Source organism: Athene cunicularia (assembly GCF_003259725.1).
Source record: "Athene cunicularia isolate RWA chromosome Z unlocalized genomic scaffold, athCun1 chrZ_part4, whole genome shotgun sequence".
Classification (NCBI taxonomy): domain Eukaryota; kingdom Metazoa; phylum Chordata; class Aves; order Strigiformes; family Strigidae; genus Athene; species Athene cunicularia.
This window is the reverse complement of record NW_020799145.1, coordinates 3113202-3138521: the sequence shown is the minus strand read 5'-3', so window position 1 is coordinate 3138521 and position 25320 is coordinate 3113202. Positions and strand designations below refer to the sequence as shown.

General features: G+C 40.0%; 1 protein-coding gene across 1 annotated transcript; it reads right to left on the bottom strand.

Annotated features, from left to right (window-relative positions):
* LOC113490363 (monocarboxylate transporter 13-like) lies at positions 1 to 17961 on the bottom strand. The gene is given in 9 exon segments (XM_026866779.1): positions 1 to 51; positions 1363 to 1561; positions 3158 to 3640; positions 3642 to 3776; positions 3778 to 3949; positions 5054 to 5197; positions 10288 to 10397; positions 10399 to 10475; positions 17872 to 17961. Coding segments are annotated over 9 exon segments (1461 nt in total).
* Positions 17962 to 25320: the final 7359 nt, after the last annotated feature.

Here is a 25320-nt window from a genome sequence, read left to right as displayed (position 1 = left end):
TTAACTGTTTCTTTTAAATGTGATCCAGCCCTTCTTCCCATCTTTTATGTTCTTTTTTCCCCCTGATAAAATAAAATTGAAAAACAAACAAACAAAAAAAAGAACAAAACCAAACTTAGATACAGACCCTTTTTATCAAAAAATATTTGTTCAAAGAGCCTCAGGATAGTTGAAATGTGGGTCTAAAGTGGATCTTAGAAGTCATCTAGTCCATCCTACTGTTCTGAAGTGCAACTGAATAAATTTAGATTTTTCTCTCATGTATTACCTACTCTCTGATAGCTCTGTGTCTTCATATTCTCACTGTTTCTAGTGCTTAATAATCTGTTTCTATACTTAACAAGCTGCAGTGAAGTTTTTTGCCAAACTCTGCCTTGCTGCAAATTACATCAGTTACTAATTGCCTTAACAAGGAAAGGAATTAATTGTGTCCTTTTAATCTCAACTTATGGATTCAAAGGCTGTTCTCATGCTCTGTACCTTTTGTCTTCTAAACCAGACAAACTTTATTTCTTACACTTTTTTTTTTTTTAAACTTGATTTCTTAACCTTTCTTATTCTTGTTCCACTTAATTCTTTCCAACTTAGGTATCTCTTTCAGTTAAAGCCTTGCAAGCGTCATTATCTCATCTATCTTACACAGAAAGACACTGGTTTTAATACAGGGTTCCATTTGGGATTCTTACTCAGTTTGAAATCCACTGTAGCCTTAGATCTTCCTCTGTTATTCACCAATCCTTCTCCATTTTATGTGTGTATATCTTGCTTTTTGTTTCTGATATTTATGACTGCATTTCTCCATACTGAGTTCTATTATTCATGTAACTTTTTGCATTTATCAGGGTTGTTTATTTATCAGATTCAAGCCCTGCTCTGTAGAGTACCTGCAAACCCTTTTGCTCAAAACTGTCAAAACTCAAGTACTATTGCTTTCATATTCAACTTGTTTACTGAGCACTACTTCCCTAAGCTATGAGTTGATGCCTACTCCTATCTGTTTGATAGTGATGACTGCAGTCTTTATTTGGGGGGAGGGTTTCTGTCTGCTGCATACATGCTTCACAGTAATTTCATTTAGACCATAGTTTCTCTAGTTTGCTTATCACAACCCTGTAGGAGTATCTTGAAGACTTGTACAGTCAAAATGCAACTTCAACATGAAAATAATATCATGGTTACCAGTGTGGTTTGGTTGTAAACTAATGCCTTTCTTCCTCAGTTTTAAACATTCCTATCCAAAACTTCCATCATTTTATAAATCCTACTAATACTGAGTTTGGAGAAAATAAAACACTTCCATGTGTCCTGAAATGCTGTAAGTTGTCCAGTGTAGTCTACACTACTACGTCATGTTCTTGATACCTTCTGTTTTGAAGATTCAAGGAGTTGGAAGGAAAGGTAGGGCAATGTTGACTTTTCTGCTTTGGTGTTAGTCTGGCTTGCTCTTTCTGTTCTCTGTTGGAGCTGATCTAAAGTGACTAAAAATCCAGCTGATAGGACAAGAGTGGCTCCTGCCATGTAGAAGCCTGCTCTGTAATCTCCAGCTCTGTCCATGATAGACCTAGAGAGAAACTAGTCCCAGCAATGTGACCGATAATGTGAATTAGGTCAGCAGTGTGAACATATCCTCTCACAAAGGGACTATGCTAGCTACATACTGTCTTGCAGCTTTCTACGTCATGAGTGCATGGCACATCACCCTATTACAGCATTTTAAAATTTGAAACAAAATTCACATCTCGTTTACTTTGCATATGTAAATTGATAGTAAAACAATATGCTATACAGATTGAAGCACTTTCCAACCTAAAACATGGCAGACAATGAAGGTAATGCCAGGAAAAAAAACCCAAACCCAACATATCATGCAGCTTTGTATGTGAGTAGCCTCATGCTCTGTGTGTAGCTGTCATCAGCTGCTGTGATTTGGACCATAACTACAGCACAAGAGAATTTAAAGAAGGCAAGGAGAGGCCTCTGCTGGAGACATGGGTGTGTAGGTTGCCTGCAGGGTTATGGGCTTTCCTGTTCATTGTTTTACAGAGTAACATATGATAACAAAAAGATCGGGTTTAGGTCGCTTTAGGTCAACCAAAATACCTAATGTTGTGTACCATACTGAAAAAATAGTAGTATGCTAGCAGTGCTGCAGCAGTAGATGTGTTAGTATTGGCTGCCCTGTGGGTACGATGGCAGGTCGCACTGATGCCCAAGTAAACAGTACAGGTGAGCAGCCACTCACTATATAAATGTCTTGTTATCTTTGTATTTTATTCAGATCTTCCCAACATACTTTTGATATAATTCTGTCTCAGATTCTCTATAAATCTTGCTGGTTCATATATTTTCAAAAGTGAATGAAAATGTTCCAGTATCCAGTCTGACCCATTATCAACCTACTAGTGGTGTCATTACCACAAAAGTCACTGTAATGTGTGAGTAGTGGTCTTTGGATGACGACTCAGATCCACATTTTACAAGTCACATTGGTCATTTTTCTGCCATATCACTTTGTAGTCCCTACACCTTGCAGCTTGTTTGTCTTGCATTTTTCCAAGATGTCTTTGTCTCATTGCCAGCCCATAAATTCCTATGCTGTCTCATTGTCTGCTTTCTCTTCCCACTGTTTTTATGTGCTGCCTCCCCCATTTATTATATTGGTTAGTTCAAATGCTGTCTGAAAAGAGCAGGCATCTCTCTGCATATTTCCTAGAGGTTCACACAGCTGTTCAATTTGACCTTCTGTAGAAACCCTCCCAACAATACCAGCATTTATGCAACATCGCTAGTCTCAAATTTCAGTTTCTTGTCTGAAAGTATGGATCTTCTGCTTGTCCCAAATGTGCACTTTCATAGCAAGACAGTGGGAGTCCATCGAGTGGATTGTGTGGGATTCAGGAAGCAGGAAGACCACCATGCAAACCACACCATTCTTCCCTGTTTTATGTTGAACACATATCTCTAAAACCACAGAAAAGAGAGGGAACAAGATATTTTGGAAAGGAATCAGATGGTCTCTGTTTTTGTATACTGCTTGGTCCAGATAGTCCTGAGATAAAAAAGGGAGACATTTGGGTCCAGATCCAGATTTTTTTCAGTTTGGGTTACCATTCCCCTTTCTTCTTGTAAACCATATTTGACAGGGTATCATCTTAACTTACCAGCAAGAGGAGGCCTGTCAAAACCTTCAGAGCTTCAAACCAGCATGAAAAGCCATAAAGAACTGTCAAAATCTGACATGCCCACAACATCTGCTGGAACTGTAATGTGAACAGTGACTGTTAGACCAAAGAAGAATCCATAGAAACCAGTAAATATTGCTAAGGACAGGTAGTTGTCAGTCAGTGGCAACAGCATCAGGGAAGTACTGATCAGTGTAATTGTCATTGTCAGCAAATGAACACTTCTGGTAATGTGGAGATTGTCATACCAGTCACATAGCAGTCTGCCTGCAAAGTTCACCATGGTCAAAATGGATAGGACGGATTCATCTATTCCCAGGCTGTAGGTAAGTGGAACATGAAATAATGGAGGAACAAAAAAACTCAGAGCAGCTAATATGCCAAAAATGGCATAAAGTACAAACTCTGGTTGTCTCACAAGCATTCAGTTGAAGGTTTTGTGTGTGATGGGAGACTTCTTTGTCTATCCTAGATGGACCATTTCCAGGTGGTGTCTCAGTTTCAGAATGGCTAGCCTCAAGGAGGCAGCTGCTTACCAGGGGTCGTATCAGTACTCCACAGACACAAATACTGAGTTGGATGCCACCTATGATAGAGTGCACCTTTCCATCCGTACTGACTAATCAACCACTGGAAAAATGGCCCAAATGTGAATGCAAAGGTACATTCTCCAGCACTGATAACAGAATTTGCCAAAGCTCTTTCATTGGAGAAATAATAGCTAACAATGCTAATGCCTGGTGTCCATGAAAAGGAAATCCCAAGTCATGTAGCACCAGTTTGACACTCTTGAGGTATTTTGTGAAGGTGGAAATTAAAGCAGTCAGTGCTCCTTCATTTGCAAAGTTAAAAACTGGTAAAAAACCCCAATTTTTGTTCCTAGCAGAAGCATGAGCTCAGCTGTACTATGTGTAAGAGTATATTTGTGGTGTATGTTAAAACAAAAAATCAGAAGTATGCATTATTATAGTTCCACTGTAGGGAGGGGAAAAAAAAAAAAAAAAAAAAAAAAAGTTGATTTGACAAGTTTGCCACTGGGTGAGAAATCACATGGCCATGTGGTTGAAACTAGACAGATGGATCTCAGAGTGTCCATGCTGCCCTAATTAAGGCTGGTACTAGATCAGATCCTCAGGTTAGGCTGAGCTGTGTTTAGGATAAAAAGTGAGGGAGAAGGTGAAGGAAGCTGGTGTATTAGCTCTATTTGCTCTTCATTTTCTTGCCTGACTACTTTGGGCAGACTTCAAACCTGCTCTAACTTACAGTGGTTTTAATGGCTCCCTAGAAACTATTTGGCAGACCAGAACTGCCAAAGGGCTCAAATTCCAGACATTTTCTCGGGCATCCAGCATGGAACTGGGAATGGTTTATTTTATTCCCTGCTAGCTTTGCTTCCTGTTCCAGGAAAATCTTCTAGCTGTTGAATACAACTTTTTGGCCTGTCCTGGAGTAAGGGAAAGGGTTGGAATCAGCTGAAAGCCTGAGCCTGCGTTCAAAACGTAAATTTATTTGATAGAAAGTACAAAATTTGGGATCCCTATGTCCTTGTACTTCAGCACACTTTAGGTTCTTTAAACCTTCACAGAACTCTTGTCTCTGAGTGAAAAATAAACCACTTTTCATTTTCTGGTTCCACATAATTTGCAGGTGAAAATTACTAGCATCTAATTATTCATCTTCTTTGTTGTTGCAGGTTTCTAGCAGAAATTGTCACTTCTAGAGTGGGACATGAGAGAAATTACCTTTAAAGATGGTTTCTTGTTCTAGTTGCTCCTAATATCAAAATAGAAATCAGATTTTAAAACTCCTATGATTAGCACCCTCAAATAAGGGCTCTGAGTAGCTGGTGAAAGAAATCCATAAAGTCATACCCTGTAGGAATCCAGTCATTGCATACATCCAGACCATGCTGAGTCCAAGAAATCCCAGTGCCATTCCTGAAAAAGCCAGGAGTCCTCCAGTGATCACAACTGCCTGGTGAGTGTATCCTACACATAGTGAGCTGGCAGGAGGGACTGGATCTACAGCAAAAGAGGAGAAAGGTAAATACATTAAGAACATTAAGCTGATCAACAGGACCTAATAATCAAACAAAGGATTTGGAAGAGAAATACCCTTGCTTGTCTCAAACAGCCTGAATTCTGCTGGGCAGGGTTGTCAATCAAGATTTTAAAATTAAATCCTCTCTGATAGGGAAATGACAGTCCCTGAGGCACAGATTTTTAAATCTATTCAAAATATGTCCACTTTTTTAAAACGAAAGAGCATTTCAGTGCCTTCCTTGCAGAACAGTTCTACTGAGTTTCATGTAAGGATTCAACTAATGACATGACAGAAACTGATGTAGTGTTTTAGCAGAAAGTGAAGCCCCAGCCTTAGAATCTCTAGGTTAATCTATAAAAATTAGTATTACTGGGACTATATTATTGATATGGCTGGCATGAAAACTTTCTGGAGAAAACTTATCTTTATCTTCTAGAGCTTTGCAAAATCATCTGTTCATGATGATGCAAATGATTTATAAAGGACCAAAAATTGAGGTTTATTTTGAGAAAATATTTTTTTCCAGGAAATTTATGGATCACTTCTTAAATTTTTATTACAACAGACTGCAGGAACTCTTCAACACATGAGGGCAAAGTTGCACCAGGTACAGAACTGACTTGATGCAGCTGTTCTAAAAATGAAAGCACTGGTCCCCAGTCACGGTCTGGAAGGACCTGAAATGTTAGGGATATTTTTGCCTAATTAAGGGTCAGTTACACTGCCTGGCTCTTTTTCCGTCGAATTCACAGAGTTAAGATCAAGGCCATACCTATCACGGAAAGGCACTCTCTCTTCCATGCGGATACTTTCAAACCCCAGTTGTAGCTTTTTTTTTTTTTTTTTTTTTTTTTAATTAAAATAACCATGGCCACTAGAGGGAACTCACGTAACACCTGAAGTTCTCAGTGGGGTTTCGTAGTGCGAACAGGGAGTATGTTTGTATATGTTCTGCAAATGGGAGTTCGGATATAAAATTAGATTCGGTTAACAAGGACCATGCTTATAAATGGAAAGAAGTGGGGAGTCAATGAAGAGAGAGGAATGAGAAAGGTAGGTTTTATAGTAGTTTGTAGGAGCAGGTTGTTGTATGTTCATCTGTGTTAAGAGCAAAGAGAATTTGGTACCTAAGTGTAATAAACCTGGCAGAGAGATATGAATGGCTGCAAAATTTGCAGGACGTACATTGTCTAACAGCAGGTGGCTAACAAATTATACAAAACCCAAATGTCTCATCAGCATTTAAAGCAAAAATACAATGATTTGATAAGCACGTAAAAATGATACTGGAAGTCAGTCACAGTCTGTAAGATGTAGTGGAAGGGATGAGACAAGATAAAGCATATACAGTGAAAAACGGAAGACAAAAATAGACTCAGGATAACAAGAGAGATCCATGGAAGTGCTTAAAGACAAGAGAAAGATCTGCAGCTGGAGAAGAAATACTACCAAAAAGAATTTTTTTTTATAGAGGAGAAGAAATAGTCAGAAAATTTAACATGGGGTAGTAGAAGGAAGAAATAAGCTAGCCACTGAACTGAAAATGGAGAAGATAGCTAGTGTTGAGAGTCTGGAAGTATAAAGGTCAATACACATAAAATTTACAAACAATGGAAAGGGATGATAATCACAGTGCAAAGAGAAAGGTGATGGGAGATGTTCATCAGTACCAGGAGAAGTCCTACGTGTGTGATGGAGGGAATCCTTCCTGAGATAAATTGAACAGCCTGTTGCAGGTATAACCCCTGAAAATAGAAGTACATGCTCTCCTTCAACACAAGACACAGAGCTGCTGTTGAATGCATCCAAGTGGGAAAAATTAATAATTCACTGATCATCATTCACACTGAGCCAAGTGAACCGAAAGTTTCCCAGAGGAACATGTCAAGAGAGACTAAGTCAGGCCAGGAAAGATGCTCAAAAAATGGAAGCTCATCTTTGGCAGAAAGTTTTCTGGTCCCTATAAATGAAAGAAAGGCAAGAGAAGGTAAAGAAAATTACCTTGTGACCTGAGACATTATGAACTGCTATACTGAAGGGTGTTGGAAAGTTTGGTCATCAAGCTGCATTCACTGAAGGAGGATTATTTTCATAGGATTTCAAAGGTTGAAAACCAATTTCTGCTGAAAATTATAGCTGCCTTGTCTGAAGCAGGCCTGCCTCACACCTAGCTAGGCAAATACAGTTTTGCTGGTTTACACTTGATATTATTATTTAGCATGCTCTATCCTTGATACATTCCTATAAAATGTAAGTTTTTATTTTTTTTTTTTAATCTCAGGAAAAAAATCACAACCAAGCAACAAAAAACCCACCCTAACCTAAAAAAGGACTTTGAGTTCTTTTATATTCCTGTGTTGCCTTTTTTTTCTCATGGAGTTCATATGTCTGAATGACAAAATAGTATAACAATAGGTCAGTGATAAGTCTAATTTTTAAACCAAATTGATAGATTTCCATCTATTAATTTCTGTAGTCTGTACAGTTTGTGTAAAAGCAGATTTTTAATGGATTTCTCAATTCTTTTTATCAGAATGAAACAATAATGCAAATCAAGCATCAAGGAGAGCAGTTTATAGAACTGATAAAATCTTTTCAATCCCTGACTTGCTTTATCTCTTTACTTCAACTTTGAATTACTTTTTTGTTCTTATGAACACATTTCTCAAAGAAAAATGACTTGCTCATGATGTTTAGAAGTACTGCAATTACAAGCAATAATATTGATAGGTGTGGACTGAGTAGGATGCATATAATTATACAGTGTCTATGCAATGAAGCGTCTTCACATAGTTATGATTTATTATGTTAGGATACTTACACAGTAAGGATTCCTGGGAAACTGATGGAGCAGCTCATCCTGAGTACCATCACACAACACATGCAGGACAACCAGATGCTCAGGCCCAGTCAGCATGGGTTTGTGAAAGGCAGGTCCTGCTTGACAAACCTCATCTCCTTCTACGACAGGGTGACCTGCTGATTGGGTGAGGGAAAGGATGTGGATGTTGTCTGCCTTGACTTCAGTAAGGCCTTTGACACCGATAACCACAGCATTCTCCTGGTGAAACTGGCTGCTCGAGGCTTGGATGGGCACACGCTTTGCTGGGTAAAAAACTGTCTGGATGGCCGGGCCCAAAGAGTTGTGGTGAACGGAGTTAAATCCGGTTGGCGGCCGGTCATGAGTGGTGTCCCCCAGGGCTCGGTGTTGGGGCCACTCCTGTTTAACATCTTTACTGATGATCTAGACGAGGGGATCGAGTGCACCCTCAGTCAGTTTGCAGGTGACCCCAAGTTGGGTGGGAGTGTTGATGTGCTCGAGGGTAGGGAGGCTCTGCAGAGAGACCTGGACAGGCTGGAGCCATGGGCTGAGCCCAACTGGGGGAGTGTCCATAAGGCCAAATGCCGGGGGCTGCCCTTGGGCCACAACAACCCCCAGCAGCGCTACAGGCTTGGGGAGGAGTGGCTGGAGAGCTGCCAGTCAGAGAGGGACCTGGGGGTGCTGATTGACAGCCGGCTGAACAGGAGCCAGCAGTGTGCCCAGGGGGCCAAGAAGGCCAATGGCATCCTGGCTTGTGTCAGCAATAGCGTGGCCAGCAGGGACAGGGAAGGGATCTGACCCCTGTACTCGGCACTGGGGAGGCCGCACCTCGATGACTGGGTTCAGTTTTGGGCCCCTCACTCCAAAAAGGACATTGAATGACTTGAGCGTGTCCAGAGAAGGGCAACGGAGCTGGTGCAGGGTCTGGAGCACAGGTCATACGAGGAGCGGCTGAGGGAACTGGGGGTGTTTAGTCTGGAGAAGAGGAGGCTGAGGGGAGACCTCATCGCCCTCTACAGCTCCCTGAAAGGAGGTTGCAGAGAGCTGGGGATGAGTCTCTTTAACCAAGTAGTAAGCAATAGGACAAGAGGGAATGGCCTCAAGTTGCACCAGGGAAGGTTTAGACTGGATATTAGGAAACATTTATTTCCAGAAGGGGTTGTTGGGCATTGGAATGGGCTGCCCAGGGAGGTGGTGGAGTCCCCATCCCTGGAGGTGTTTTGGTGTTGGGTTGACATAGCGCTGAGGGATCTGGTGTAGTTGGGAACTGTCAGTGTGAGGTTAATTGTGTGACTAGATCATCTTAAAGGTCTTTTCCAACCTGGATCATTTTGTGATTCTGTGATTCTGTGATACTTACCTATTACAACTAAGTATCTATATGAGAACACTCAGAGTGGACTTGACAAACTCAGTAGAGTTCATGCCTGCACATTTGGAACCCTCACCATAAAGGGAAGAATCATGTCATTTACAATGGCACAAAGGATTCTATAAACAGCTATGTTAAGAGTGAAATGCAATATGTTTGATATTTTTCCCTCTGTTGTTTGGTGAGAGGTGTATTTGACCTGATCCCATAGTTCACTACTTTTAACTGGGATAGTTCACTCTCTCTTCGCTTACTCTCTGCATGGTCTTGTCTTTCTTATGCTATGAGTGACCATTTTTATTTTTTTTTCTTTTTTACTTGGTGAGTTTTCTGTTAGATCAATGACTTTGAATCATTCTAAGTGGTAAAAAGGAGAGCCAGAACTAGCCTTATATAGAAAAAAAAAGGGGATCTTGGGGAACACAAAAAGGAGAAGTGGGGGAACACAGAACTGAAAGTCACCATTTTGGTAGCAGATGGCTTATCTGCTAGGCAAGGTCACAGTCTTATATCTTGAAGTACTGTAAAAAAGTGACAGTCACTGTGAGACCAATGAACTTCCACAGACTGATTTAAGATCTTGATCCAACAGGCTCTGCAGTTCTTAGGATTATTTCTGATGAGTTTGATACAAAGCCTGTAGGACAATTGAATCATAAGTCTAGGTACAAAATGTTCTTTAAGGCAATCCATTCCACATCTGACGCATGGATTTTTATGAGAGGAAGCGAATACCAATTTTCTGTAGAAACAGCGTAAGGAAGTGTTGTCCTTACATGTTTTCATTTTGCTTTTTAAAAGAAAGATCTTCGAACTTCTTAAGTAGTTAAGACATTAAAATAAAGTGCTAGAGGAGCACTTCTACCTGCTTCCTAAGTGAAAGATGACAATAGTTACTGATGTGATCCAGGAAGTGGTGCTTGCAAGTTCATCGAAGTGTTGCTGGATTTCAACAAAGAACAGACAAAAAGTCTTGAGCAGTGAGGCCCATCACCATGAAGACTGACACTACCACAACCCATCCATAGCCACTATCTGGTGGATTGGTGTCTTTGGCCTGCAACTTTTCTAATTATCAGATCTTCTCTCAGGTTTTTTTTGCTGGGGTGGTAGTGCTGGTGTTGAGGACTTTTAACAGATCAGCATATTAGGAGAAGGTCCAGTGTTAAAGAAATTAATTAAAATATTCTAGGACTGGCTTAAACAAGTCATTACCACGTGAAAACACAATATGCATTTCAGTGGTTTGATTGAAAATATCACCTGGGAAACTGATGCCTGTGTTGGTTTAGGCCCTGCCGGGACCAGAGAGCACGTTGCTGTTGCCCCTCCCCCACCCTCAGCCGGTCGGGCTGGCAGTGAGGCACAAACCCCTGGGTAAAATAAGAAGAAATTTAATACAACAGTGTGATAAACAATCTGAACAACAACAGTAGCGATGATAACAACAATAAACAGCAATAACAGTGAACAAGACAAACGATATAGAGAGAAATACCGCAAATGGTCATGGAACAAACATGACTTGTGCTCCCGCCACCAAAAGCCACCAAGGAAAAAGTTCCCCCCCCCCCTCTGAACCTGACTTCAGCATGGTATGAATAACCCAGCTGGAGATCCCTTCCCCCTCTCTCTCTGCTGGGGAAACAACCCTATCCTAGCTGAACCAGGACAAGTAGAACAAAGAAAGTAAAAAAATTAGGAAAGGAAAAATGTTCAGGTAAGGAAAGCAGAAAAAAAGAAACATGCAGATGTGAAAACAGGAAAGAAGACAATGGTAAAAGAGATGCTGCAGACACTAAGATTTTCAAAGATAGGTCCAGGATCCTACCCATTCTAGTAACTACAAGAACCTTATCCCACCCACTTTTCAAACCAGTACATTATAGTAAACGATGAGGAAATAAAACGCCTGAAGGGATATGATACTTTCTACTATTCTTCGGGCATTGCAATAAACTTCACAAACTTGAAAGCCATCAAGGCAGTTGTTTATACCCACCAGCATCGCATCATAATTGTGTGTATGGATAAAGCAAAATTATATTTGCTAAATTGCTCCTATGAGTGGTATCACTAGTGTGACAGAGTAAGAGGTAGAAAAAAAGAAGAGATTCCTAATCTTAAAAGGGCAGAAAATCTCTCCGTTTCAATCTTCTGGGTATCTGTGTAAATGGAAATAAATGGAAGCTACTTAACTATCTGGAAGTCTAAACCTAGTGGACTTTACACTCCTGAAATGGCAGCCTTTCAAAGAAAGATTTCACATTTTATTTAGCAAACACTAAAATGGCATTTAAAACCAAAATAATTCAAGTTGAAGGTATTGACATTGGGGTCCTCTCAACCTTGACACTATCTATTTAGACACTGCATAAGTTCCAGGAATATTGCAAACCTGCTTTTTCTGGTTTTTCTTTGTCTCTACAATCCTATGTGAAGTGAGAACTTCGACTAAAGAGTGGGAATATATAAACTTAATACTAACTCTTGCTGTTGCTGTAAGCAATGCTCTAATTCAGAACCATGACAATGATTTCTTAGTAATTCCAGTAGCAGCAGTTCCTCTCTGTGTAAATGGGATGTGTGTAATCTCAAAAATGGTATTCAGCATGAAACTGGGAGTTACTCTGGTATCTGAGGAGTGTATTAGTGAAACAGTATTAAATATGGTCCTGGACGTCTGAACACTACCTATACATTGTGAAATTTTGGAGGTCCCCAACACATAATACTATGAATGCTAAAACTTTACTGGAAACATTAGATAAATCTGTGCTGTACAAAACTATTGAGGATTACTGAATGCTTAAAAATAGTCCCTGGGTCAGGAAGAGTCCAAGCGATAAGGAGTCAGAGACTGGGAAGTATCACTTTATGTTTACTCTATTCTTAATCTTAAACATCCCATTTTGGCCTGAACGAATACAGCGATTTTTATAGTGTGAGTAACTTGCAAGGAACATTGTGTAAGAATTTTAGTGTCCTTAACTTTTAAGCATTTACAAACATTCATGTCTCCAGCACTGCAAAGCATTTGTTACCAAAATGGGACACATGCTTCCTTGTGAAGGGGTCTTAATAGACAAGCACATCTTATTGAACATGTAACTGGAAAAGTGTTTTTCCCCTTAGAAGTTTTGTGACAATCCTGAAGTAATCACACAGTGCATAGAGGACATAAGATTTGGCCAAGGGAGGGAAATATTCCTACTTTCTTCTTGTTTCTTCATGGACACTAAGTTCTGAGTGGGCATGTTCTACAAAATGCAGGAGACCAGAAAGGAGCAGGTTTGTTCTGAGAGGAAGAATGTGAGCTAAAGATAGCTAAAGATGTACTATACTTACATTTATCTTCCCCATTCACAGCTGGGAGAGATGAGGGTTAAGGGAATCCATACCACTAGAAGTGATCCAGTACAAAGTACCAGTCACTACACTCGTGATTTACTGCACTGAGATATGTGATCTCAGGAGGACCTAAAACACTGCAGCAGGGTGAGGGAAAAAAGCCATCAGAGCCTTGTAGGCAGAGGCAAAAGCATTCTGCTGCCATGTGGCTGGCTCAGACTTCAGAGTAACGTGGCACTGGACATACCTGCATGACAGACATAGCCAGACAGATTAATCAGTTGCACAAGGTCTCAGACAACATCCTGAAGATCTTAAAGCTCAACCACGAGAGGAATGAATGCCTTGTGGTTAAGGTCTGTATGAAGAAATCTGGTTTTCATTCCCCCAGTTTCTGGGTGACCTTGAGAAAGGTGTTTGATCTCTGTTTTCTCAGTTGTTAAAAGCAGCTAATACTTTCAAAGGTCATGAATTTTGTGAGGTTGAAAATGTTAATACTTGTATTACTGTTCAGATACTATAAGAAAATACAGGAACTAGATCAAGCTCTAGTCATGTCTTCTGATATTGCTGGGCTCAAGTGGCACGGTCATAATTTGTTTTGAGTTACTGAAGAATATAAAAAAGGATGAAACACACAGGGAAAATAAGTCTGCCTAGGCAGAGTGATACTGATATTACTGCACTCTTCATGGACATGCTTGGGCAAGAGATTATGATTTCTGCTGCAAGACAGATAGAAGAAATCCTGCTATTTACCAGGTAGCATTCAGACTAAAACAGGCATGATAAAATCTACTAATTCCTGACACCACCCAGCATCCTTCACCGTCATTAGGCAAACTTTGCCCTAGGAGGAGTACAAATCAGGCCCTACTGTTCACAAGACTTAAATGAAGTCTTTTTCCTGACCACAAATACATGTTGTATGTCACAACTCAGAATTCAGCCTCCAGTCTCTTTTAATGATCACAGTGTTACATGCAACTCCAAAACGAAATTACTGTTTCAGTTACATGATTTAATCAAGGTGGTAGTTATCTCCCAGGAGCCCTACAGATCTGAAAGCAGTACAGCTATGTACTGTAGGGAATTGCTGTAATGCCTGAACAGAGTAGAAAGAAGAAAATGTAGATGTTGCCATGAGTGGACATGTTGGTTTTGATACCATGATCCACTCTCTTCTCTTCTTCACTTGAAAGTGAAAGTTTACTACAAGTGTGTAATTGAGAAAAAAACTAAGCTGAAAAACCACCCAGCATCTCTTTTTGCTCTTAGCTATTGAGTAATGGTAAATGGTAAGGTTTTAAGGTCTTCACTTTCCCTTCTTGGCCCTGAAACTAACCTCTTAAAAGAAAGGAGGAAAAACTTGCAGGGAAACTGCCCTTTCTGTTGTGCTTGGCCACACACAAGATCCCTCAAAGAATGCCAAAATCATGCCTGGAAGCATTAGCGCTCTGTCTAGCATCCCACTGCCTCCTACCTCCACGCTTTCCCACAGCAGCTGGAATGGATGCCCAGTGAGACAGAGACTTAAATCAGGAAAGCCACAGTGCTGTCATCTGTGCTTGGCGTGTGCATCAGCAAGAGCAGACAGGTCTGTCAGCAGTATCATTCCCCTTATGAAGAAGCTGGCCACCAGGAACATGCAGGAAAAAGTGCAACCTTTATCTTTGCAGCTGGATAGTTACAGAGGCATTTTCTGTGGCACTGGAGGTGTTCCTCTATTCATGCTCTGCAAGTTCTCCAACCTATTCCTGGTTTTATTCATGCCAATGATTCAGAAGTTTTATCAGCCAATAATAAAAATAAATTATATAAAGCTTGTCTGACTACTTGCATTTTAGGGTGCCATTTAAACTTGGGAAGACTGATACTTGCATTACTTGGTTATCTTTTGTTCCGTATGCACATTTGCTCTTTACAGAAAAGCAAATGAGTTTAATATATTTACTTCACATTGCAGAACAACTTGGTGGTAGAATCAAGAAAAGACTGCTGTTGCCATGAATCCTAGTCTTTGTGTTTTCATGGTCATACATAAAGCTCTCTAAATAACTTTATTCACTCTATCTTAGAGGCTCACTCTCTGTGAGCTGGTGATAGTTAACACTTTGCAGAAACAGGTTCTTCAAGAAGACAAAAAAGGCAAGTATTAAGTCTTTCCATGGTTAGATGAAGAAATATGACTTGTTAGTTGTGGCTTGGGTTGCGTTTCCAGTATGAGCATATTACTTCACCTTAGATTCTTAGATTTTGACTTACAAAAAAAAAAAAAAAAAGGAAGAAAAACACACTTGATGTACACAAAGGCAGAACTGCTTTCAGCAAAGGCTGATATTGGGACAGAATCACTAACTAGACTACCTTGAAGTAGGAACTATTCAGCAAAATCAACTACATAAAACTAAATACAAAGTAAATCTTTAATAAATTGACAACAGATGAATATAATACTGGTTTAATTGTTGTATTAGAACAAAGATGGAAAGAAACACAGAAATAAATTGTAATGTATGCTGAAACTTCCTTCACACACGTGCCTCTGTACACAGCCAGGGAACAGGTACTTAATATGTTTGTCACACTGAGACCTTGTTTTCATCTAACACTCAGTCTGCCTCTGCTGATGCTCTCCTGCCACTACAGCTTCACATACAATAGAGCTGTGCTAGTTACTGCTCTTCAATAAGAGCAGATTCAAGAGGACCTCTTAATAAAATTCTCCTTTCTGACTTCACTGACATAATTTTAGTAAGAACCAGTCTAATGAATATACAACACGATTTACTGACAAAGCATGTCAAGGTGGAAAAGAGGAGCTGAATGCTCTGAGCAACCAGTTTGAAGTAAGAAAAATAAAGTATAGCATAAAGAAATTACCTTACTCAGGTAATCTAGGCTTGTATGGGATATGAAGCTCTTCCTTCACCTTCCAGTTGTATGTAATTTCTTGAGTTGTGCTGCAAACCACCAGGTCATTTTATTTATTATTCCTTGTATGTGCAGTCTAACTGAACAAACCTACCTGTCTCATTCAGGATGTGTAAAATAGATTTTATAAGAATCCCCTCCTCCCTTACCCAAAAGTCATTTGGCTCCACCTACACTCAGGAAAAACAGAGTTCTGTTGTGTCTAGAGATCAGAGAAAGCAAAATCAGGGATAGGTGGAGGGAATGAGAGAATGAAGACAAATTTTGTAAGATATCTGCAACGTACTTGTACTAGACTTAGACTGCTGTCCACAGTTTTTACTGAATTCAACTACTGAGCCAACCAGAAAGTTCAGATGTGTCATCTGACCTCAAATTCCCTGGTGTTCTGGTGCAGTTACTACTGCCAACGTTCTTTCAAATATGAAATTAATTTGTGGCTTTTCTATGATTGTGCTGTTGGGCAGACGTTGGCAACAGCTGAGGGTCACATGGCCTGTAGTAACTACAGAAATGATAAGAAGCTTGAATGTGCTCTCCAGGTCCCAAGCTTGCAACATGGACAGTCTGAACTGTATCAGAGCAGTTGTGTCATTTGGTTTTTTAAGGGCCCACAATTCCTTATATACAGCTGGATCTTGTAAAGCGTTTATCTCCCAGATTTCACTGATAGTTTATTGTAACTGTTTCTGTGTTTTCTAACAATTTGTCTTGTGCTAAGCTTATGGTGGCTATAGCCTGCTATTATAACACCTGCGAGGGAGGGTGGGCTGTTGCAGTAACTTGTTGCTTTTTGTAATCTTTTTATTTACAGGCTTGAGTGCTTACCTTATGACTCGATCATTAATCTGTTTAGGTTTTGTGTGCTAAGGGGAAGTATGAACTTATGGATTGGTCAGTTGACTTGCATAACTAAGAAACAGATATATTTCATATTTTTTGTCATTTTTGAAGTGAGAAGACAGAAAGTTTGTGTGGTGACATTCAAATTTTGCTAGAAGGGTTCTCTAGGACTGTACTGAAGGGCTGGAGAAGTCAAAAGCATGGCAAAGAAAAAACATGAGGTAGTTTTTGAAGTGTATTTAAGTGCTCACTGCTGACAAAAAGTTGCTGCCATCCCTTCTCCACATTCCTGCTATCATGCAGCGAACCAGACTGGTGAACTGACCCAGCCTGGGCAAAACATTGCACTGGGGCAGTTCCTCAATTCAGAGAAATTCTCAATGCAGAGGCAGAAAAAAGTAGCCAGGATCAAAGCCTGGCAGATGGGGCTGCTTAATCCAGAGGAGAAATTCACTTCACATGGCATTTGTAGCACAATTAGTATATGCACACACCCCTTTGAAGCTGTCAGCCTAGAAATTCCATCTTATACACAAGGAAAGGCAGGTGACTCCAGTGGTGCCAATGAGGAACGTTAACACAAAATTTCAAGTAACTTGTCAGCAGTGACACTGCTTATGTCTCCCTTGTTCTTTCCTCCCCGTGCTGGAGAGAGTTATGTGCAATGTTACTGCACAGCTTCTGTCTGAGAAACCTTGGAGGCCATGAGCTAAAAGATGTCTTTATGCTGGAGTTTCTTATATCCTAATATATATAAACTGTATCAGTAGGTCTGGTTCTTTAACAGGCTTATTTTCCCTCCTAAATTTGTAGGTTTGTGTTACCTTCCAGAGCCCCACTATGAAAAAAATAAACTGTGTAGCAATTATATGTGCATAGATGGATGACACTAAGCTGTATTGTCCAGACAAATATGCATATGACAGTGACCATGATAAACTAGACTGTCCCTTATGAGGACAGGCTGAGAGAGTTGGGGTTGTTCAGCCTGGAAAAGGCTCCACGGAGATCTTATAGTCGCCTTCCAGTGTTTAAAGGAGGCCTACAGGAAAGATGGGGAGGGACTCTTTATCAGGGAGTGTAGTGGTAGGATGAGGGTAATGGTTTTAAACTGAATAAATTCTTTCCTGTGAGGGTGGTGAGACACTGGAGCAGGTTGCCCAGAGAAGCTGTGGCTGCCCCCTCCCTGGCAGTGTTCAAGGCCAGGCTGGACGGGGCTCTGAGCAACCTGGGCTAGTGGAAGGTGACGCTGCTCATGGCAGGGGGGTTGGAACTAAATGATCTTTAAGATCCCTTCCAATGCAAACCATTCTGTGATTTCTTACATTGTTAGAGCTGTAAACAGATGGAGACAAAGAGAAGCCCAATGGATTTTGTTGATCATCGCAGAGATGAAGCCTCTCTAGACGATCCATGCCAATGCTGTACCACTAATTGTGATTTTTCCCCCTAATATCAAATCTGAATTTTCCTCACAGTAGCTTATGACTTTGGCCTTTTTGTCGTTTTCCTGTGCCACTCAATGGAAACAAAAGAATTCTTCATATGCCCACTGCAGGCCTACAGAGGGTTTTGAAGTCTGTTTTGCCAGTTGAACTGAACTTCCGTTCAGTGCATTAGAAAATATGGCAATGTAGAAAAAGAGGTATAATGGATAGCCTAATGAATGAGGAATAATAGCTGCTTGAAACTGCCAAGCCTAGGAACTCCTAAATAAGGATATGCTATTTAATCAAAATGAGAGTATTTCCATCAACAATTTGTATATGGGTTTTTGTATACATTTGAAATGTATGAGACATGTTAGTATTTAGGAATCAGTAAGTCAGCAGTAGATGAGAAACAGCATTAAAGATTAACAGACTCAAAAGTTTTTCTTCTATTTGGTAAAATACGGGACAAGAGTAGGATTCACTGTAGTAGAGAGTCTTGAAAAGACTTCATTGCTATTCTGAGTTTGTTACTCATTAAGAACTTTTCTTTTTTCCAGTACTGTGTTATTTTTTACTCATGGAGGTTCAAGTCTATAGACAAAATAATGATCTCTGGAATAGTTCATCAGTCAGACCATCAGGTTATTTTTTAACATTATATTTGCTGAACTTATTGGAGATTATGTGCAAAGGAATATTGTCATGGCCTGTCATGACCGTGGCTGACAAACAAAATTGTCTTATTAATAATACACTATATGTTCACTTTCTACAGTCCTTCCTACTACATACATTTAATCTTTAGTCATATCATTTAATTTGGGTTACATAGAACTATTATAAATTACTACCATAGCAGCTTTTGCTCAGATGATCAGGCTAAAACATTATTTTCACAATTTTCTGTCAACGTATGGAATCTTTATGCTATACCTGCAGCTTTGTACAGTACTTCTCCCTAATCATCCATTGTTTTTCTCCACATTTTACATTTCAAAATTAAATTCTAAGCCTCTCTCATCTCTCCTTCAGAAATAAGATAAAAATGTAGACTGCACTTCTATAAATACTATTTATATTATTTCTTGTTTAGCATTTAAGCATTTTAGAAAATTCTTGAGAACTTTCAGATTTCCATTCCTCAACTGGAGAAAACAGTTTATTCCAGGTGGCAAGAAGAGTCACTTTTGTTCAGATCTAGTTTCTCAGCTCAGCTTTCATAAATCCAAGGGCTAACTTCCAACCTTAAGTTCCAACCTTTTGAGTAAGCACAAAATTATGTTCATAGGCAGACTGCTACATGAAATATTTGGTGTGAAGTGAAATGAGAATCTGCCTGGAACATCCACACCTCAGAGAATAACAATGATTCATGATTAGGAAGAGATTATGCTTAAATTGTGTCCAGTCAAGTCATAAAGAAATATTTAACCATTTCGGAGTTAGATGTGCCTTTACTTTCACTGTTGGGCTTGTATTGTACACAACTGGCAACGGTTTAAAGAGAGGGTGGCTATACTCTTTTTCTCAATAATCTCAAAACTGAAATTAGTGGCTATGTTCTCTGCTGCTGTAAATGATTTCAGCTCCACTGATTTTAAAGTTATCTCACTCCTTTCACCACCAGAGAATTTCATCTATTTCTCAATTGGAACAGGGCTACTTTTGAAGAAGAGACAATGTATCTATATATTGGCTGTTTATTATTAATATAGTATATATAAGATGTAGGAAACAAGTCTCTGGAGTGTAGTTCTTATTTAAATAAACTGCACAAATGTAAAAGGTCAGCCTGCCATAAATAGCCTGGCAAAGCCTCCTAGCAGTCAGCTGGGCTCAGGTGGAAGGACGGATAGCTTATGAAACCATGCCTACTGCATTCAGCAGTCTTTGGTGGTGATCACGCTTATCCCTCTACCTGGAACTACCAGCTCTTATTGCATACAGACTCCTTTTTACTGACGAAAGCTTTCTGAGAGCATTATATAAAGAGACAGCAAACCAAGATAAAATATTGCCAGTTCACATGATTTCTCAACTAAGAGAATATTTATCAAAATGACTGTATCTTTGGTTTGTGGTGTTGAATGATTGCTGATGTAATATAGGTAGCCTAAACATGAATTGTCTGAGGACTGTGTGCAGGAGAGATGTTAGCCTGTGAAAGGATTGGGAAACTGTTATACAAAAAATAAACAGACTGACATTACTGACAAAACAGCTGACATGGGATGTTAAACCAAACAGTGAGAAATATAGGTGAATGTGGAGAGACTTGATGTCTTGAAGGAAAAAAAAGTATTAATCTTGATGTGATTAGAGAAGGAGAACCAGGACGTGATTTGATTGCATAATGTTATTAGGTTGATGAAGGAAGTGATTTCTGTGCTTGTGTTTTGTGGAGATAGGATAACCGGCAGTGATAGGTAGCAGCTATGGCAGAGGCTAAAGGGCAGAAGGAGGTAGAAATCAAGCGATTGAGTGATTAGGGTTGGGCAGAAGTTGTCAGGCTGTACAAGGTGAGATATTTAACAGACTAAGGGAAGAATAAATGGCTTATATTTGGACTGGGTTCCAATTATCCTATTACCAGCTTAACAAATTATTATTAGTTTAAGATTGACTGAACCTTTCCAGGCTGGGAGCAAATGAAGAAAAAGCCTTCCATCCTGAAATCACAGCAGGGGGTGCTGACCACCCCCTTCCCCTCTCTCTAGGGTAACATCAAGCCCTGTCCTCCCTTTAATAACAAAGAAAATGCTGAGCCTGCATCTAAAAGGGGGCAGAGTATCCACAGGAAAGAGGGAGAAATAGAGCCTGAACTGGCTGTGAACGGAGGGTATGTCTATCTGAAGAAAGGTTGTTTTGTTTTTTGACAAGCAATAATCAGTTTATTTTCTCTATGTAATTATTGGTTGTAATTACAGCTCCCATTATAAAGTAACAGGGTGAGAAAGAGAGGGAACACAGAAAATGAGTACTGCTAAACAGGAAATAGGGAAAAGCAGGCTTAAGCTTATGAAAAAGAAGAGTGCTGATGAAAACAACAGTTTACCTGTGCCCTATCAATCTAGAATCTGTGGGTGGTTCTTCCAGTTCTGAAATGAGTGACCAGGGTTCAATCATTCTGCTTTAATTACAGGATGATGGTGGAAATGCCCAATTCTTGGACATGTCTGGAGTGTTGATGAGGCATCTTCTGTTTTTTTTATCTTGGGAAAGAGATGGATGTGTTTGGCTAAATGAGCCCTAAATGTATTTTGGCTGATGTATGGGAAAGATTTTTACAAAGATTCAGCTGAGAGCACAAACGTCAAGGAACAGAATCATTAAAATTCATCAGCTTCATCTCATCGGACTGCCAACTTACTATCTGATTCCTAAATACTAACATGTCTCGTGCATTTAAAATGGATACAAAAAACCATACACAAACTATTGATGGAAATATTCGCATTAGTCTCCCTGTGCCATTTTCTTAAACTAGACTACCATATGCAATGCCATCCATAGCTAGATGTTGTATTGTGAAGTTATGTGATAAAGTGAGGCAATAAAGACCAAGAAGAAGAAATGCAAACTTCCTTGACATCATGAAGTGTGCCTGCATAAAGGAGTTCTCAAAGTGAACAGCTGCTTATATCTGCAACAAACACAGGCTACACTGGACTGCTCCGTATTTTTACAAGGGTGGATTCTTGCACTGACTTCTTATAATATTCTTCTTGGTTTCAATTTTAAGACTAGGATAGCTACAAATAATGATTTGGAGCAATACTGAATGGTTACCAAGTTTGCAAGGCAAACATTTTCAAGCTTGCAGTATACAGAATCAGAGGCAGGCCATAGTTATAGAGTGGATACTGGACTGTGGGTAGTAATGACCAATGAAAAGCCTTGAAGAGAGGGTAGAAAATTGATTCAATATAAACTTCCAGTTACAACACTGTGGCTACAGGAGTGAGGTGACTCATGGGCATATGATCAAAGAGACAACAGATCTGATGCCTGAAAGAAGAGTGAAGATATGTCTCCATTGCAGCAGGAGGGTTCAGATGCTCAATGGTGCAACACTGGCTTCAGCACAGGGAAGCAAGATTTTTCCAAACCCCCAAATGTCACTAGGAATGGATGACACAATAGGCCCTGGAAATTCAGGATGTAAAAATCTGGTTTCTCTTCCTCACAGGATTTCTGCTTCCTGTTGAGTTCCAGTTTCACTGAAAGCTTGTCTGGAAGATCCTCCCTGACAGAGAAGCTATGGGACACTGAGTGGATGGCTGGATCATGCTGTAATGACAGAAACAGAATCTCAAAACAGTTGAATGGAACTGACACTTCAAAACTGTGACAGCATGCTTATGTCAAAGCAAACAAACAGCTCTGCTTCCCTTCAGGGTAGCGATTATTTCAGCTTTGTATTTGGCACTGGTATAGGCACTGGAATACTACTTTCCCTTTTTGTTCAGCAATGCAGGAAAGTTACTGAAAAACTGGAAATCACTAGACAACAGTTAGGAGGAGGATGCAAGGACTGGAAAAGCTCAAGCTTAAAGTTGAATATAAGAGGAGCCTTGATTGTGATGTATTAATACCTACAGTGGAGCAGAAATCTCCTAACAAAGGGATTTTCAATTTATCAGTCAATGATATAGGAGGATCTAATAGGTGGAAATCTGAAGCTAAGAAATTAGTGCCACAAATAAGTTACATTTGAATGAGAAAGATGACTACAGGAACAATTTACCTATTATTTGACAGATGCTTCATAGTTTATTTTTAATCCAAACTAAATGCTTTTCTGAAGAGAGTGTTCTAGTTCTCTTACCCTAAATAGCTGATGGTGGCCTTAACCTATAAAATGTTTTTTGTTAAGCAAGAGTGTTATCCTGCTATCATTTATCTTGGTTTTGCTAAAACCATTTATCTTGGTTTGCTAAGTAGAAAACAAAGCAGGCCCATAGTCCTGGTGGGTGAAAAACTGGATTTTTACTTTTTCTGCTTAAAACATAGTTTACAAGTGTAACTCATGCTCAGTGAACAAAGGATTTCCCTCTGTTGTGAACTGACAAAATGAAGCGGTATGGATTGCAAGATACTAGGTTAACCATCAGCCTTCCTGACATAAAGTCAAACAATCTATGCTGAATCATTTGTTTGGAAATGAAATCAAACTACCTTAAATTGGTCATTTCAGACTTACAGAGTAATAAAGGGCACTGTATTTGTTGATGTATTTGACCCTGACATTCCAGTCATGTCAAAATCTGTATGTGCTATACTTCCAGCTTAATTCACATTGCACAGTGCCCCCCAAATGCTGTGCTCAGAACAGATGACAAAAGAGCTGTTGGTATTCCAAACATCAGATGTCTTTCTGATCTAAAGCAGAAACTTACTTCTGAATTTTCAATTGACCGAATACAAAAAATTATTTTGATCTCTAGAATATGACTGCCACCAAAATCAGTATAGTCTGGTCTTTTTCTTAACTGAGGGATTTTTAATGTTTAAATGTTACACAAAGAATGAAAGGAAAAAGACCATGGAGGATGAAATTATTTTATAGTTCTAATCCTCAAGTAAGCATAGAGCCAAACTAAATGAATGATGTGTAGCTCCTATTTTCTCAAACTGTGTATTACTCTCCAGATCGATAATGTAGGGCCTTAATAATTATGCAGCAACTATGCAGCATGTAGGGCCTTAATAATTCACAAAAATGTCTTGCTGGAGAGGAACTGCCCCTGAGTAAAGATGCTTAGGTGAGTTTTCCAGGAGTGGAGGCCTCCAGTACTTTAGCACTGATGACATTATACAGGAAATAAAAATAAAAGATTAAAGTCCATACTTCTCTATACAACTTCAAGACCTGCTTGGGAATTTCAAAGGAGAAATGCAGTTCTACACTGAGTATCATCTTTCTTTCGAACCACAGATGCTTATGTATATTAGTAATAGTACCTTAGCATCCATTATTAATATGACATTTTCAAAGGGCAGCTTCCATTCCATCACATTTTTTGGGCCTTACATTTTATTAGCTTTGGTTATTTGTGCTGCAAGCATTTCACCAGACTAATTATCCACTTGTATTTTAAAGCAAACATTTATCTTGGAATTTTTCATAGTAGAACTGTTTCATGTAAAATCTGCTTTTGGGAATCAAATCTGGTATGTTTGCCTACTTGTGAAGAGGGAGGTAAACCCAGGTAAGTGAAACAAAAGCAGGAAGGAAGAGAAACTGATCAAAACAGAATAAACCAAACCTAGAACTATGTTATAGGGTCTTAGAAGTAGTAACATAATCTGGAGCTGTAAATCAAAAATTGTAAGCAATATTTTTTTCTGTACTGAGGACGCAGTGAAGCAAATGAGAAAACTCACTAAACCAGAATATGAAAATTTACTAAATCACCTGAGGTGTGCAGAGAGCAGAGCACTTTAGTGCACCACTCCTTCAGACTTTTTCATTCTAAAGGGTTCTGCAACCCCTGTTAGAGAGCTTCTGTGTGGCAGCACAGAGGAAGGGTAGAAAGCAGCAATATTCAGTGTTTATCTAACACTTCGATAAATTGAAACAGCCATTTCTCTGGATCAGGTAATTACATATGTTGTTTCCAGGTTATGTCACTGAGCACAAGAGACAAGTATCTTTTAGGATATCTACAGGAGCAGCCAGTGACATTTAAAAGCAGTATGATAAAGGAAGGAAAAATGACCATGGAACAACTCTGCGCCATCACTCTGTGATGTGAGGCACTGTGAGAGCCGGCAGAAGCATGATCCCCTGGAGCGCTGCCGGGGTGGTGCTCAGTGTCACAGCTCGGGCCCCAGCCTCACGGGTACTGTCCTTGGCATGGCTTCACTGGAAGCTGCTACTGACTACCACCTCCACCAGCGACCACCCTTCACCCCGAGCTACCTGAGCTTCAGACACAGGGCAGCGCTAAAGCTGCAAAACGCGAAAAATACAGTGCAGTGGGGGAAAACAACCAGAAACCTCGAGCACTGCTGGTGCTGACTTCACACCTGTGAGGCCTCCCCACGCCTGGCCTCTGGTGTGGCGACCTGTAGCACTCGTCACTGCTCCCCCACTGACGCTACGGCTACTTCCACACGCTTTCCTTTGTGTTTTAGTATTAACCAAAATCCACAGCTAAAAATGCTGGAAAACACAGGAGACTTGTACATCGCTGTGAGCTAGGCGATGCTGCCCACAGCACACAGGGTGATCCTGGGTCCGGCGCCGGTCAGGCCGTTGCTCGCCAAGGCACGGTGGCAGGGCAGCGGGCTCTGCCGCTACCGCGCCGGCGCCTTCCACCGGCAACCGCTGGCCAG